Below are 18,250 nucleotides of genomic sequence, written 5' to 3'. Positions count from 1 at the left end.
GGCATCTGAACAAGTGGGGGAGGACCAGTAAAAAAACTGGAGAAGAAGAGGACAAGGCGTTAAGGATAAGAGGTCTGACATTAAAATCCCAGAGAGGAACATGTAACGGAGATAAGTGGAGAAAAGGAGATTATAATTCTTGGGTTGGCTAAACAGGGAAGAGGATCATGTACTGAAGAGACAATAGAAGATGAAAGGGGAAGAGAGGTCTTTCATGGTTTTCTAGTTACTCACACAGAAGAGCATGTTCTTCTTGTCCTGGTTGACAGCCCGGGGGTCAGGCACCGGGTCAGTGTGCTTGATCACAGAGACAGACTCCCCTGCCGGAGGAGAGAAAGAGACGGATGAGGACGATCAAACAACGCAGCCATTACACAGAGCAATGTGGTGATGGGTTGACATTTTGGGGAAGATGGGTGTGGATTGACTTCACAGCTGACTGAGCAGGGCTGCCAATTACAAAATGCGGCATCCAAGGGGACTTTCACACTCATGAGTCTGCACTGCAGGGGGATGCAAGGCCTAGTGGGTAATCAGCTGATCAAGCTCTGCACTGTTCTGATAGGCTGAGGGACTGTTTTTGACAGATTAGAGCCATGAATGGCAGGAGGGCAAAGCAGCTGAAATACCAAACTCTGCTACCAATTAAGGCAGTGGAGCAAGACAGGGGTTTCAGGACTAGCTTCTCCTTGTAACGCTCTCATCCATATCGCTCTCTCCCTGTCAGTCTCTGCCTCCCTCTTTCAGTCTATCGTTGTTCTCCCTCTCTATACTGTGTTGATTAAGAACGGCTGACTTCTTCTTGAATAAAAGGTTCACGGAGTCATTCAGAAATTCTTGTTCTCACACTGTTTCAGGGTCATTCTCAAGTGGTGACTCAACCCATTCATCAGCCTATATAACCCAACTCAAACACTGGCAACTACATACAAGTTATACACAAAGATAAAGCAAAGCTAAATAAGTTTCATATTGTAAATCTCTGTAACATTGTGTTCTTGCGGTGCTTTTATGGAAGCAGGAGCAATGACAAGTAACACTTAAAACTGCACTATACATACAAAAGTAAGTGGACACTAGAGGTCGACCGATTATTATTTTTCAATTATTGGAGGACCAAAAAAGCCGATACCGATTAATCGGCCGTTTAAAAAAAAAAAATGTATTTGTAAAAATGACAATTACAACAATACTGAATGAACACTTATTTTAACTTAATATAATATATCAATAAAATCAATTTAGCCTCAAATAAATAATGAAACATGTTCAATTTGGTTTAAATAATGCAAAAACAAAGTGTTGGAGAAGAAAGTAAAAGTGCAATATGTGCTATGTAAGAAAGCTTGCTCAGAACATGAGAACATATGAAAGCTGGTGGTTCCTTTTAACATGAGTCTTCAATATTCCCAGGTAAGAAGTGTTAGGTTGTAGTTATAGGACTATTTCCCTCTATACCATTTGTATTTCATTAACCTTTGACTATTAGATGTTCTTATAGGCACTTTAGTATTGCCAGTGTAACAGTATAGCTTCCGTCCCTCTCCTCGCTCCTCCAGCAACACAACGACAACAGCCACCATCGAAGCAGCATTACCCATGCAGAGCAAGGGGAACAACTACTAGAAGGCTCAGAGCGAGTGACGTTTGAAACGCTATTAGCGCGCGCTAACTAGCTAGCCATTTCACTTCGGTTACACCTGCCTCATCTCGGGAGTTGATAGGCTTGAAGTCATAAACAGCGCAATGCTTGACGCACAACGAAGAGCTGCTGGCAAAATGCACGAAAGTGCTGTTTGAATGAATGTTTACACGCCTGCTTCTGCCTACCACCGCTCAGTCAGATACTTAGATACTTGTATGCTCAGTCAGATTATATGTAACGCAGGACACGCTAGATAATATCTAGTAATATCATCAACCATGTGTAGTTAACTAGTGATTATGATTGATTGTTTTTTATAAGATAAGTTTAATGCTAGCTAGCAACTTACCTTGGCTTACTGCATTAACATAACAGGCAGTCTCCTTGTGGAGTGCAACGAGAGAGAGGCAGGTCGTTATTGCGTTGGACTAGTTAACTGTAAGGTTGCAAGATTGGATCCCCCGAGCTGACAAGGTGAAAATCTGTAGTTCTGCCCCTGAGAGGCAGTTAACCCACCGTTCCTAGGCCGTCCTTGAAAATAAGAATGTGTTCTTAACTGACTTGCCTAGTTAAATAAAAGGTATAAAAAATAAATACAATTAAAAATAAAATAATAATTTAAAAATAAAATAAAAGTTTTTTGTTGTTGTTTTTTTCGGCAAATCGGCGCCCAGAAATACCGATTTCCGATTGTTATGAAAACTTGAAAAATCGTCCCTAATTAAATCAGCCATTCCGATTAATTGGACGACCTCTAGTGGACACCCCTTCAAATTAGTGGATTCGGGTATTTCAGCCACACCATTGTTGACAGGTGTATAAAATTGAGCACAGAGCAATCTCCATAGACAAACATTGGCAGTAGAATGGCCTGACTGAAGAGTTGTGACATTCAACGTGGTACCGTCACAACAAAGTGCTGTTATTGTGAAGTGGAAACGTCTAGGAGCAACAACGGCTCAGCCGCGAAGTGGCATGCATAGTGCCAACTGTAAAGTTTGGTGGAGGAAGAATAATGGTCTGGGGCTGTTTTTCATGGTTCGGGCCCCTTAGTTCCAGTGAAGGGAAATCTTAGCGCTACAGCATACAATGACATTCTAGACAATTCTGTGTTTCCAACTTTGTGGCAACAGTTTGGGGAAGGCCTCTCCTGTTTCAGAATGACAATGCCCCTGTGCACAAAGTGAGGTCCATAAAGAAATGGTTTGTTGAAATCAGTATGGAAGAACTTGATTGGCCTGCACAGAGCCCTGACCACAACCCCATATAACACCTTTGGGATGAATTGGAACGCCAACTGCGAGCCGGGCTTAAACGCCCAATATCAGTGCCCGACCTCACTAATGCTCTTGCAGCTGAATGTAAGCAAGTAACTGCAGCAATGTTTCAACATTTAGTGGAAAGCATTCCCAGAAGAGTGGAGGCTGTTATAGCAGCAAAGGGGGACCAATTCCATATTAATGCCCATCATTCTGGAATGAGATGTTCGACAAACAGGTGTCTGTATCATGCATAACATGAGAAATACATAAAGACTGATAAGAAACAAGGCCAAAGCCTAGATCTCACCTGTCAGAATGGACTGGTCCACCCTCAGGGTTGTGGATTTGATGGAGGTGAGTCGAATATCTGCAGGAACTTTGTCGCCAACTGTGGAGAAAAACAAACAAAATGGAGACCATTAAAGGAAAAATCCACCCAAAAACACAAATTTCTTTTAATTTACATTGTTAAATAACACTAATATGTGAAAACGATAACTTCTGTGAACAAATGTTTCTTTTTCACCTTATAATAAAGTTGGTAGCAACATGGAAAATTGTTGTGACATCTGTTGCAACTACAAAATACACAATGCAATGCTCTCTCTATGGACTAGCAAGCAAACGAAGCAACACACAATAATACCAAAGACAATATCAGAATGTAAAGTAGATAGATATAAAATCACCAAAACAAACTGCACTATCAATTTAGGAGTCTACAATCTCACCATGTTCAACCTGCAGATCGATTTGCCCCAAAGAGTGAAGTCTGACATTCGCAACAGCAGATATACCTTTGAGGAGATGGGAAACGTTGCCCATGCTAGTCAAAAGAAATGGTCCGCACAGTGCATTTTGAGCGTCAACAAGTAGTACAACATTGCAACTCTTTTCCAAGGTGTGAGAAAATGTACTTGCTATCTGGATTATTGTATAGCTTTGGAATCCTGACATTACGCACTTTCTAGGAAAACAGGCACGTTTCTCGACATTTACACTGGCTTTGAGAAGGGATTGCCTCAGTGGCATAGCAACCGCTTAGCAACCGCGTGACGCAGAATGACAACGTGAACACGATTGGTCGACAGTCTGCTGGGTGGGGAGTTGTACGTTTCTTCACTCATTGGATTCCTATCTCCTTTCTATAATATCTCTGGCAACTGCAATGCACCCAGGACCAACGAGGCAGACAAATAGGAAAAATGTGCTCGACCCTCCGAGAAATTTGTCATTTAATTTAACGAGGTTAGGAATATCGCAAAAATATGATCAATGGCTCATTCGAGAGAAGACACCCTTCCAAGTTATGACATCCTGCCTGTATTGAAATCTGAGATGTATGACAGACGTTTTGCCATCTAAAAGTCGTATTCCTATTAAACTTTGTGTAGTGACAGCGACTTTATCACAGTGCTACGTCATACTGGCCGGCTTTCTGCCTGCTTGAACGCCAATAACTCAGATACACATTAAACCATGAAATGACCCAGGGAATCGATAGATCACACAGACGCACAAAAACAATATAACATTCAACATGGGTGAACATTTCCTTTAAGTACAACTAGAGCAGGTCTGAGTTGAGTGGATTATACTGAAGGAGGATAACATCAGTAAATGGATTACATTCTAACCTGTAGTTCACAGATTAAGCGCAAAACATCTAAACAAATTAGGCATACGGTGCATGAGGATGGGGCAACTTGACATTTTGAAGGCATAATTGAGTCACGAGATGTTCAAAATGTTGGTGAAATATGCTGTCCAAACCTCTGAAGACAAAACAGCTTTATCAAACTCAATTAGTTCCTTCATGAGCAAGAGGGTCAAAACTAATGTTCACAGGGCATGTCCAACTCTCCAGACACACACACACACACACACACACAAAACCACTGGCTCACTCAAATGTGCAGAATGTAGGCTAGTGACAAATAAAACATTTGCTGGATAACAGCGGAGAGAAAATGATATGTAAAACAATATTAATGTTCCACTGAACTAGTGCGCGGAACAAAAATAAAAGGTAGGTCATTCTTTCCATTCACAGGGCTTCGGTAATTGCCAGTAAAACAAAAGTAAAACTTAAATTCCAAAATACTCGTCACACCACTGAATGGGACAGTCACAAGAGCTCATTAAAGGCTCTTCACATTTATTAGCTATGGCTGAGAGGAGGGTATCACCGTATCCTACTGTCGGCCTGAAAGAACAACACACAGGAATTCCAAATTATATTGATAAATTGCTTCAGGCAGGGTGGTTGATTAAGAAAGCAGAATTTAAAAAGGGCTTGTTCTTTTGCTGTAATTTTACAGTATATAAACTACTTTATATAGACAGACAACAAAAAAGAAGGCCTACTGTACGAACAAGAGCCCCTGACAAATTCCTTCTCCAGAGGACAGAGTTTTGACAGACATGTAAACAGACCCTTGGCCCTCAGTGCTAGGAGGAGGGTGGGGGGAGAAGAGAGACAGGCGAATTGCATGAGACCTGCAAAAGGCATATCCAAAAATGGGAAAACTATTTTGATCAGTTCTACAGTGCAGTAGTAGGGGTTTAGATGTGAACACTGCTGGGCAAGAGTCTCTGCTATGGCCCTCATGGAACAGGGGAGGCCACCTAGCAGGCACTGTCTCTATACACAAGAAACTCACTATGCTCTGCAATAATCATCCTAGCGCCACCACAGGGACAAGAGGCTAGGGAGTACATAAAACACTGGAAGAGCCACTACCTATTTCTAGCTTTATCCCTATAAACATTCTGATAAAACCCCAGCCTTAAATGTGCCAACTTCAGCTGTAAAGTTTTGATTGGAGCGCTATCATCTTCATCCTAGGTGGCTGTCAAAACTTCATTACCACCCGCCAGGCTTCAAACTATACTGACCAAAAATACACAACATGCAGCAACTTCAAAGATTTTACAACGTTACAGTTCATAAGGAAATCATTCAATTGAAAAAGTAATTAGGCCCTAATCTATATATTTGACATGTCTGGGAATACAGATATGCATCTGTTGGTCAAAGATCCCTTAAAAGGAGGTAGGGGTGTGGATCAAACAACCAGTCAGTATCTGGTGTGACCACCATTTGCCTCATGCAGTGCGACATCTCCTTCACGGAGTTGACCAGGCTGTTGATTGTGCCTGTGGAATACCTGATTTGAAACAGCTGTGTAGTGCTAGCACAAAAAACAAAACGTGCACCCTTGGGGTCCCCAGGAGCAAGTTTGGGAAACGCTGTTCTAAAACAACATTGGAGGTAGCTAATTGGTAGAGAAATTAACATTAAATCCTCTAGCAACAGCTCTGGTGGACATTCCTGCAGTCAGCATGCCAATTGCACGCTCAACTTGAGACATTTGTGGCAGTGTGTTGTGTGACAACTGCACATTTTAGTGGCCTTTTGTCCCCAGCACAAAGTGTAACTGTGTAATGATCATGCATTTAATCAGCTTCTTGATATGTCACAGCTGTCGGGGGGATGAATTGTCTTGGCAAGGGGGAAATTCTCACTAACAGGGCTGTAAACAAATATGTGCACAAAATTTGATAGAAATAACTTCTGCGTACGGAACATTTCTGGGATCTTTTATTTCAGCTCAGGAAACAAACACTTTACATGTTGCATTTATATTTTTGTTCAGTGCAGATAAAATCGACGGGAGATTGAAGGATGAATTGGTAGGAGAGAAAGGAGGGAGCGAGATGAGGGTAGATCAAAAGAAAAAATACAATGACAAAAGATTTCCCAAGCCCCCTGTGGACTAATTTATGAAAAGTCAGTCAAAGTGCCCCTAAACAAAACTAGCTAATAGTGAACCACGTTCCCAATACACAAGAGGGTCATGGAGTAGGGTAACGTACTTTTGAAGACAATGAGAGCAGAGCACTTGTAAGAATAGGTCTTCATTCGACAAGTTGATCATCAAGTAGCCTAACAGCATGTCTTTGACAGGATCGTTGCTATCAAATGGTGAATCCAAAAACCAAAGCTCAATGAAAGAAATGAAGGGCATTTATGAATAACTCCATAGATAAAACAGTTCTTGAGGAAAGACACAGCCCTATTCGTGCCATTAGTCTAGGGCTGACCCCAATTAGTCGACTGGTCATTGTTTGGTTATTAGGCTGTTGGTCGACAGATTGTTTTAGTCGAGCAGTAACAGTCAAGTTGGGACACCAACTCATTCAAGGGTTTTTCTTTATTTTTTAGAACTATTTTCTACATTGTAGAGTATTGAAGACATCAAAACTATGAAATAAACACATATGCAATCTAGTAACCAAAAAAGTGTTAAAATAAAAATATTTTATATTTGAGATTCTTCAAAGTAGCCACACTTTGCCTTGATGACAGCTTTGCACACTATTGGCATTCTCTCAACCAGCTTCATGAGGTAGTCACCTGGAATGCATTTCAATTAACAGGTGTGCTTTGTTAAAAGTTATTTTGTGGAATTTCTTTCCTTCTTAATGCGTTTGAGCCAATTAGTTGTTGTGACAAGATATGGGTGGTATACAGAAGATAGCCCTTTTTGGTAAAAGACCGGGTCCATATTATGGCAAAAACAGCTCAAATAAGCAAAGAGAAACGACAGTCCATCATTACTTCAAGACATGAAGGTCATTCAATACAGAACTTGTTAAGGTTGAACATTTCTTCAAGTGCAGTCGCAAAAACCATAAGCGCTTTGGCTCTCATGAGGACAGCCACAAGAAAGGAAGACCCAGAGTTACCTCTGCTGCAGAGGATAAGTTAACTCAAATTAACAGCACCTCAGATGGCAGCCCATAGAAAGGCTTCAGAGTTCAAGTAACAAACACATCAACTGTTCAGAGCAGACTGTGTGAAAATCAGGCTTTCATTGTCAAATTGCTGCAAAGAAACCACTACTAAAAGGACACCAATAATAAGACTTGCTTGGGCCAAGAAACACGAGCAATGAACATTAGACCGGTGGAAATCTGTCCTTTGGTCTGGAGTCCAAATTTGAGATGTTTGGTTCCAAACTCCGTGTCTTTGTGACACAGAGGGGTGTGGGGGTGCTTTGCTTTGCTGGTGACACTGATTTATTTAGAATTCAAGGCACACTTAACCAGCACGGCTACCATAGCATTCGTTTCCCTCCCTCCATACGCCATCCCCATCTAGTTTGCGCTTAGTGGGACTGTTTGTTTTTCCAACAGGACAATGACCCAAAACACACCTCCAGGCTGTGTGAGGGCTATTTGACCAAGAAGGAGAGTGATGAGTGCTGCATCAGATGACCTGGCCTCCACAAATCACCCGACCTCAACCCAATTGAGATGGTTTGGGATGAGTTGGACTGCAGAGTGAAGGAAAAGGAGCCAACAAGTGCTCAGCATGTGTGGCAACTCCTTCAAGACTGTTGGAAAAGCATTCCTCATGAAGCTGGTTGAGAGAATGCCAAGTGTGCAAAGCTGTCATCAAGGCAAAGAGTGGCTGCTTTGAATAATCTATAAAATATTTTGATTAGTTTAATACTTTTGCTTACTACATGATTCCATATGTGTTATTTCATAGTTTTGATGCCTTCACTATTATTCTACAATGTAGAAAATAGTAAAAATAATGAAAAACCCTGGAATGAGAAGGTGTCCAAACTTTTGACTGGTACGATATGTATGCATGCACACCTCAGTGAACTAATCCATTGCGGCGCCCTAGACTAAAAGCCAATTTATGCTTGATCTGAAAATGTGGTTGGAGGCGCCATATGGAGGTTGTGATGCAATTGCGGAGCTTTTCTTCTTCTTTTCTTCTTCACCTCGAACAGCAAGCAAACAAAGTCTGTTTTTAAATCCATTGAGAATTACAATAGTTCATCAATGTATCTGAAAACTCTTTCCAGCTCTCTCCCTTTCGATAACCACTCAGCGTGAAAGGGAAAAATGTCATGCTCTGACCCAGTGGAAACGTCATAAAATAGGCCTACTTGATTCCTTCTTATCAGGGCTTGACTTGGACTGAAGTAGGTAACAGTACTCATTTTGGGTGCTGGTAATGTTTGTATGTAGGTGCAGGAGCTCCACAATACTTTTGAGCTAATATTCTATAAGAGGAACAGGAGCTCAAGCAGTAGAACATTTGAGGTGCCGGTAATAAGCGCCAGTGAGCTTCTGCCCAAGCTTCTTATCCCGTGCGCAAATAGCCTACAGCTGTGTCTGTCCTGAGCTCACTGGTGAGGGAAAGTGAGGGCCCAGAATATTTTATACAATGCTGCAAGTTCACTAGTGCAAGCTTCAGGCCTGACCTAAGTTAATAGTTGATACAATGTTTCAAATTCGATGCAGACAGGCCATGTGTAGCCAATGTGATTTATAGGATATTTTCTACCTGCAGGCTGCAATGTTTTTATTTGTTGGCTTTATGTAGGCTATTTTTACATACTTGGCAAGAGAAGATACAAACCTAAAAAGTATCATTTTCATTTAGATAGAATTATAATTAACCACATGACAACGATTGAGATATGAAGACGTTATAAATTAAATGAAACTGTTTCACGAAAATGTGCATATGAAAACCATAACTGGCATGCAGATCGGTAGAAATGGTAAGATAAATTGCCATTTCACATGAGACAGGTTGCCGACTCCTCGTGTAGCCTATTACCGCCTACTTAAGGAGAGTAGTGGCACTACCACTCGCAAGCCCATGACTCCTCAGTGGCCAGGGAGGTGTGATTTAGCACCTACAGCTCCTTGGCGAGGTTGCACGTAGGCCCGAAGTTTCCAGGTCATTTCAAGCAGTCAAAGTCCCCAGGGAACCACCTGCTGTTCTCATGAATGGAAAGAGAAAGGAGCCATCATCAAACCCAAGGTACATAAAACAGAGCTGGAAATACACAGCATGCTGTGTTAACTTACATCCATGACCTAATAAAATCAGACAGCCCCTTAGTGTCGGTTGTGTAATGAAGAAAGAAAAAAGAGAAAAGGGAGGATGAAGAGAGCCAGATGAGAATGAGAAGAGGGAAAGACAGATTGGGTAGAGTTAAACAGATCGCTTGAGGACAAAAGCCTAAACACATGAAAGGAAATTGCAAGGAAAGTTCGCTAATGAATTATCTGATCAAATCGTGCCCTTTGTAAACGTTAGATCCTGTCTATGCCCCTTGGACTACCTTGCCAGCACTGCCATGGTGGTGGGATGTTGTAGAAGGCAACAAGACCACAAAGCCAGAGCCTGCGGTGGTCCAACTCACACACATAACACAAAAAAAAAATGTATTGGAAGGAGAGGTGGTGAAAGACGAATTACTGCTGCTGTTCCAACGTTTTACAACACAGAATCCCTGTTACTCATAGCCAACTGTGGGTGAATAGAAAAACGAGGGAGGAGAAGGAGGGAATATATCTAGAAAGCAACCTTTTGCAGAGTGCCTGAGAATGACACTGTAAGCAGCAACACTAAGCTAAACCTAGTCTTGACAGCTGCTTAGCCCAGGCTCCCGCTCCCTTTCCTCCTCACGTCTGTCCCGGGTGAATGCATGGTTGCACTCTCCCACTTGAAGGGGGGGGGTTGAAGGCAGGCGGTTAAAGTGAAACCCACAGCTGAGGAGGTGGTGAAGGCACTCTAAGGTTTCTGGCACGCGCCACAGCTCATGTTCAGGTCATTCTCTCCACCTACGTTAACAACATCACTGTGTGTTTTTAGTACCTGAGGGGTCGGTAGCATGCTGTCGCCAACCCATCTCCATAACCCCCCCCCCTTCCACAATCTCAGAGGAAGAGAACCCTGACCCCATGGTTGCAGTCTGGTATGACCCCAAAAGGACACCAATTCCTTTGCTGACAGACATTTTTGGGGGACAAAAACTTGGGGACAGACTATTTTGAGCAACTTACATAAAAACCACTGAGTCATGGAAAACGTGTTAATTATGGTCTAACAGTGGGGAGATACCGGATCATTGATGCAGTCTAAAGGAAGGCAGGTGTAGCGTTTGAGATTTGACAGCACTGATTGGCTTGACTGTTTCCAGATGAGCAGCAAATCAGTGTGTAAGAGATCGACTAAACAGTTCAGTGTATACTGCAAACAAAACTGTGCGTGGTCTTTGACAAGTAAACAAATGAATTCAAATGTACAGTATGTAAGCAAGTGGAAGGTAAGTAGATGGGTATAATCTTGCCGGTAGACTTCCAATGTCACTGGGCTCCAGAAAGGTGGAGACAGCAGCTCCAGCCCAGCCTGTCAGCTCTGACTCACTCTTCAGGGGGGGTTAGGCGGAAGGACCGTACATGGCACGTTGTGCGCTCTGCTTAGATAAAGCCAAAAGGTGGGATATTCACGAGATAACGGTCACCGATGTACACACACTGCAGAACTCTGTTTAAACCTTACTCTTGAAAATACTTAAGATTCCTCTTTGGCAGCTCTAAGGACTCGGGGCCAGGATATAATACTGATGCTACTTAGCGACATCAATTCATGTCATGCATCAACTCCTTTCCTTATTCACCTCACAAACATCCACATATTCTGCCTTACTGGTATGTAGTTACTCGTTACTCTGGAATTGGAGTGTGAGGGGTTAACTAAAGCCCTTCATTTGACTTCCTGAGTGCGGTGGCAGGAGTGGGAAAAGGCAAGAGTCTTAAGTAATAGGCAAACCGCCTCAACCACCTCCAACCTTTCCTTTGAGGCAGAGAGAAAGAAAAGTAATTTTCTAGGAAGCTGGGTGACAGAGAGAACAAGGAGACTAAACGGGGACAGGGCCATGAATTGGTTGAAGCTGAAGGAGAAAAGCCAATCTGAGGAGGCCTGGTCCGGATGACAAGAGGAAGTAAGTCGTGGGAAAGAGTTGTGGATGCCAAGAGCCAGAGGGGACATGGGGTTTTTGAGGCCACAGTATTCTGGTTTCACTGTAACCCTATTCTAATCCAATATGCAATCCCCAGGTCCTAGAAATCACACCCCCCTCCTCACCCACACAGAGACTAATTTCATATGACCCTCAATCCGTTTACAGCTCTCATGGTCTTATGTAACAGGCAACTCCACTCACCTGGTGCCGTTATTGTATTGGTCAGGGAGATGAGCAGTGTTTAGCAGAACGGATGTATGAGTTGGGGGAGAGACTCATCTACATCCCAAACACTGTTGATGAGAACCTGCTATGGCAAATGACTTGGCTTTTTAGCAGAGCCTACTCAATCTATCTCAAGTACCTGTCCCACTGCAGCCAGGTGACTGTACAGGTAGATTTTACAACAGCATGGGTGGAGTTCACATTCAAACAACCTCCTCCAGTGCCATTCCATATGAGAGAGAGGGGCAGACAGAGCGGGCTGAACAGTTGCCAGTTTTACATTGAGAGGATTCGTTGTTGGGGGAGTGTCCACTGAGTCTGACAAGTGTAGAGCATTGCGAGTGATGAAGCAAACAAAAAAAGGGTTCAACTCAGGACTGACATTTCAACTTAATTCCAATGTACAATAGATGGTCCAACTCAATAAAAAGGTATGTCTCATCTACGTTGTCTAAACCAGACTTTGAAACATTCACCAGCCGAGATCAAATAGTGTGTGGGTGCATCAATGGCAGTGAAAGTTTCTGTAAATCAATTAGCAGAGCAAATGCCAGGCGGTGTTCTCTCTGGTTTAGCGTGACAGGGAGACGACTGGGGAGAGCAGAGTTGAGGCGCAACAAAGCTTTGATCGCTGTTCTTACATGAAGGAACATGCATGCGCACAAAAAAAAGGAACACATACATATAAAATACTAAAAACACACCTATAAAAACAGTAGGGATGTAACAATTCACTGATAAACATTTGAATCTGGTACCGATGCATAAGATACAAGTGCACCGGTCCACATTCTTTTGCTGCTTACATTAAATTCTTTCTTCCTTCTGAAAACACCTCTAATCTTTTTTAACTGATGCGTCCTCTCCTTCAGTGTCGAACTGCATGTAACTGGGTTGACAGTCATTGATCTACAAGTAATTTTGTATGCCGAACAACCCCAGGCAATAGCTTAGTGAAACTGCGTAGTGCCCAGCGTCGCACGCTGACCAACGCGAGGTAGTTGGCCTGTTCCTGATCTTGCACAACTGCGCAGCTCCTTCAGCATTCAAATTCTACAACGGCTTACGTGAGATTAGGCTTTATTAGCAGAGTGAACAGGCACCTAAAAGACCCCTAGACCATGAGAAACAAGATTCTTTGGTCTAATGAAACCAATATTGAACTCTTTGGCCTGAATGCCAAGCGTCACATCTGGAGAAAACCTGACACCATCCCTACGGTGAAGCATGGTGGTCACAGCATCATACTGTGGGGATGTTTTTCAGAGGCAGGGACTAGAAGACTAGTCAGGATTGAGGCAAAGATGAACGGAGCAAAGTACAGAGAGATCCTTGATGAAAACCTGCTCCACAGCGCTCAGGACCTCAGACTGGGGCGAAGGTTTACCTTCCAACAGGACAACAACCCTAAGCACACAGCCAAGACAATGCAGGAGTGGCTTCGGGACAAGTCTCTGAATATTCCTTGAGTGGCCCAGCCAGAGCCCGGACTTGAACCTTATCGAACATCTCTGGAGACCTGAAAATAGCTGTGCAACAACGCACCCCATCCAACCTGACAGAGGTTGAGAGGATCTGCAGAGAACGGGAGAAATTCCCAAATACAGGTGTGCCAAGCTTGTAGCATCATACCCAAGAAGACTCGAGGCTGTAATCGCTTGCAAAAGATGCTTCAACAAAGTACTGAGTAAAGGGTCTGAATCCTTACGTAAAATGTGATATTCAGTTTATTTTGAATAAATTAGCAAACATTTCTAAAATTCTGTTTTTGCTTTGTCATTATGGGGTATTGTGTGTAGCTTGATGAGTTAGAGTAAGGCCGTGAAATTACAAAATGTGAAAAAGTCACGGTCTGAATACTTTCCGAAGGCCCTGTATGTCAATTTTTAAGTAGTAAAATTCATAATTGTATAATGTATGACAGTAACACCTTCCTAATAAGGTGTTACCATGTGTTACAAACCCACCCCGTTTGCCCTCAGAACATCCTCAATTTGTCGGCATGGACTCCACAAGGTGTCGAAAGAATTCCACAGGGATGCTTGTGTTGACTCCAATGCTTCCCATAGTTGTGTCAAGATGGCTGGATGCCCTTTGGGTGGTGGAGCATTCTTGATACAAACGGGAAACTGTTGTTAAACTGTGTTAAAAAACCTAGCAGCGTTGCAGTTCTTGACACACTCAAACCATTGCACCTGGCGTTTACTACCATACTCCGTTCAAAGGCAATCTATGTCTCAACTGTCTCCAGGCTTACAACACCAAGAGCTTACAGGTAGGCTGCAACTTAAAAATATGAATGGAGTGGTTATTTACTGTAGGATTCGGAAGAGGAGAATACATAACTTGAACTGTGCGCAGTCTCAATTAGCCTGCTAATGTTAGCTAGCCATCTTAACTAGCTTCTCTTGGATTGATGTAGTCAAGACAGGTATAATGTATTGAGATAAATACCCAGTGGTCAGTTCATTAGGTACACCCATGGTTCCAGGTCAGACGCCCCTTTGCACCCCAAACAGCCTGAATTATTTGGGGCAAGGATTCTACAAGGGGTTGGAAACTTTCAAACGTTGCTCAATTTTGTATCAAGGAACCTAATGTGTGCCAGGATAACATGATGGCAATGATGGCAATATACTCCATAATGTTATGAAGAGTGATCAGATGAATTGCAATTAACTGCAAAGACCCTCTTTGCCATGCATCACTGCCGTCATCATTGCTTTGCACAAAAAGGGCCTCACAGGCAAGGATATTGCTGCCAGTAATATTGCACCTAAATCAACCATTTATCGGATCATCAAGAACGTCAAGGAGAGCAGTTCAATTGTTGTGAAGAAGGCTTCAGGTCACCCAAGAAAGTCCAGCAAGCGCCAGGACCGTCTCCTAAAGTTGATTCAGCTGCGGGATCGGGGCACCACCAGTACAGAGCTTACTCAGGAATGGCAGCCGGCAGGTGTGAGTGCATCTGCACGCACAGTGAGGCGAAGACTTTTGGAGGATGGCCTGGTGTCAAGAAGGGCAGCAAAGAAGCAACTTCTCTCCAGGAAAAACATCAGGGACAGACTGATATTCTGCAAAAGGTACAGGGATTGGACTGCTGAGGAATGGGGTAAAGTCATTTTCTCTGATGAATACACCCTTTCCGATTGTTTGGGGCATCCGGAAAAAAGGTTGTCCGGAGAAGACAAGGTGAGCGCTACCATCAGTCCTGTGTCATGCCAACAGTAAAGCATCCTGAGACCATTCATGTGTGGTGTTGCTTCTCAGCCAAGGGAGTGGGCTCACTCACAATTTTGCCTAAGAACACAGCCATGAATAAAGAATGGTACCAACACATCCTCCGAGAGCAACTTCTCCCAACCATCCAGGAACAGTTTGGTGATGATCAATGCCTTTTCCAGCATGATAGTTATCACTTTTGCCTTATGGCAAGGTGCTCTAAGTGGCTCGGGGAACAAAACATCGATATTTTGGGTCCATGGCCAGGAAACTCCCCAGACCTTAATCCCATTGAGAACGTGTGGTCAATCATCAAGAAGCGGGTGGACAAACAAAAACCCACAAATTCTGACAAACTCCAAGCATTGATTATGCAAGAATTGGCTGCCATCAGTCAGGATGTGGCCTAGAAGTTAATTGACAGCATGCCAGGGAGGATTGCAGAGGTCTTGAAAAAGAAGGGTTAACACTGCAAATATTGACTCTTTGCATCAACTTTATATAATTGTCAATAAAAGCCTTTGACACTTACGAAATGCTTGTAACTATACTTCAGTATTCCATAGTAACATCTGACAAAAATATCTAAAGACACTGAAGCAGCAAACGTTGTGAAAATTAATATTTGTGTCATTCAAAACTTTTGGCTACGACTGTACATACACCATAGACATACATCATTTACACACACAGGTCTCAGAGTAGGGCTGGGCGGTATACCGTATTTTATGATATACCAGTATTGATGCAGGGACCGGTTTGAGTTTTTACTTTAGCTTCTATACCGGTATTTGAATGTTTGGTTTGTTAAATGTGATACGCCGTGTGTAGTCATTCTTTATAGTTCACTTCGCTACTTTGAGTCATCTCTCTCCGTGCCACTTTCTACACAGACCTAGCCACGCCCCCTGTCACTCAGAGTGCATTTGATTTGATGTTCCCTCAACCAGGATGCACTTCACTTCAGACACTTCAGTCTGCATGGTCAATGCAGCACATGCAACAATGTTTATGACAATGCTGTTTTCACTTTGCTTCTTAATATCAATCCACTAGCGTTCTATAATGACACTAAAAGTGTGTTTCTTACATCAGCAAACAGCTAGTTTCTTTTCTTAGAAAGTTGCTATAAAATCTTGTGAGACTAATTGTTAGCCACTAATGCTAATAGCTAGCTAGCTAATAAATGTACTGAGTAAGAGCAAATTTAGCTAGCTAATACAGCCTGATAATACCAGTGATGGTGTGGACCTAAAATCAGCATCATGTTTGTGCAACAGTATCTTCTAAATCAAAGAGGAATATGCAAAGCAAGAATATGTTAGCTACATGAAGTAGCTAAGAGAAAACATGCAATGTAGCCAAAGCGTATAGGGTCCCCTAGGAAACACGTATCAACACTTTAGTTCCTACCCTGTCACAATAACACCTCCCTGGCATTTTAATTCGTTGTCATCTCAAACACTGTATTCAAAGTGCCCGCTATTATATTCTAACTACGGAATTAGAATAGTCATTGTATTTCCATGATTCCAACAGTTGTGCTCTAAATTCGCAAGTCAAATCGCAATTGCAACATTTAGTTAAAAATAAGTCCTAGGTTATTTGCCCATATCGTGCAGCTCTACGTGGCAGTGTGGAAATTCTCTCAATTGAGCAGTGGTGTAAAGAACTTAAGTAGTACTTGAAAGTATTTTTAGTTAAGTCATTTTCTTGGCATCTGTACTTTATTTTTGTTTGACAACATTTACTTCACTACATTCCTAAAGAAAATACTGTACTTTTTACTTCATACATTTCCCCGACACACAAAAGTACTCATTACATTTTGAATGCTTAGCAGGACAGGAAAATGGTCCAATTCACACACTTATCAAGAGAACATCCCTGGTCATCTACTGCCTCTGATCTGGAGGACTCACTAAACACAAATGCTTTGTTCGTAAATTATGTCTGAGTGTTGGAGATGGCCCCGGCTATCAGTTATTTATTTTTATTTATTTTTTATTAAAAAAAAATCAATGTGACCATCCGGATTACTTATTAAATGGAATTTGAAATGAATTATACTTTTACTTTTGATACTTAAGTATATTTAAAACCAAATACTTTTAGACTTTTACTCAATTAGTATTTTACTTACTTGGTGACTTTTACTTGAGTCATTCTTTATTAAAGGTATCTTTACTCGACTCAAGTATGACAGTTGGGTACTTTTTCCACCACTGCAATTGAGTGCAGGAAATGCAGAAATTATAAAAGTGCTGAAATTTGTTTTGGTTAAAGTTGAATTGAACAGTATAAAACAACGAGAATGGAGAAAGACTCATTGAAATCACTTAGAATATATGTGTTATGACCCTTGGATCACTCACTATACATAAAGCAAATGTAGAACATTAATTATTAAAAAACTAAAAATACCGTCTTTCTTTTATTTTTTAAATACCATGATATAATATTTGGCAATAGCCCTAGCTCAGAGGCCACCCAGTTCATGAGCTTAACAGCAGTAGATCTGAATTTAGAAAGGAAAATGAATGTTTATGCAACAAATGTTACTGCATCAAATCGTATCAATTAATACTCTAACCAAACTAAAAACGTATCATCCCTGTATCGTATCCCATGTATCTAGATCCGTATCGAATCGTCTTTAAAGGGAAAGATACACATCCCTAATAAACTGACACCTGCACTCTGAAACAATATTCTGTGATCACACAACACTGGGTCATCAAAGCTAAGCAGACATGCATCACTGGGATGGAGCAGGGGTGGGCAAACGTTTTGGCTCAAGTTTTGTTGTTCAAGTCTGGCCTGGAGTGTTTATTTAACCCTAAAAAATACTACAACACCCTACCTAAATCGGCTGGTGGGCCGGATGCTCAGTGTATTGGAAAGGGGGATACCTAATCAGTTGTACAACTGAATGCCTTCAAATGAAATGTGTCTTCGATTTAACCCAACCCCTCTGAATCAGAGAGGTGCGGGAGGCTGCCTAAATTCGACATCCACGTCTTCGGCGCCCGGGGAACAGTGGGTTA

The 18,250-nt window shown here is 42.1% G+C and overlaps 1 protein-coding gene across 3 annotated transcripts in view; it reads right to left on the bottom strand.

The window, feature by feature from the left end:
- Positions 1–18,250, bottom strand: part of LOC139544035 (sarcoplasmic/endoplasmic reticulum calcium ATPase 2) — a 54,366-nt gene that overhangs the window by 20,211 nt on the left and 15,905 nt on the right. For all 3 annotated transcript variants that reach the window (XR_011668793.1, XM_071350713.1, XM_071350714.1), the window contains exons 6-7: positions 3,215–3,295; positions 235–320 (exon numbers count right to left, since the gene is read on the bottom strand). Coding sequence is in view for 2 of the 3 variants with exons in the window: in XM_071350713.1 (XP_071206814.1) it covers positions 235–320; positions 3,215–3,295 (167 nt within the window). In the remaining variant the exon portion in view is untranslated. The remainder of the gene's footprint in view (positions 1–234; positions 321–3,214; positions 3,296–18,250) is intronic.

This window comes from Salvelinus alpinus, chromosome 18 (genome assembly GCF_045679555.1).
Source record: "Salvelinus alpinus chromosome 18, SLU_Salpinus.1, whole genome shotgun sequence".
NCBI classification, from domain to species: Eukaryota; Metazoa; Chordata; class Actinopteri; order Salmoniformes; family Salmonidae; genus Salvelinus; species Salvelinus alpinus.
Note: the sequence above shows the minus strand (reverse complement) of the source record. Positions and strands in the feature narration are given on the sequence as shown.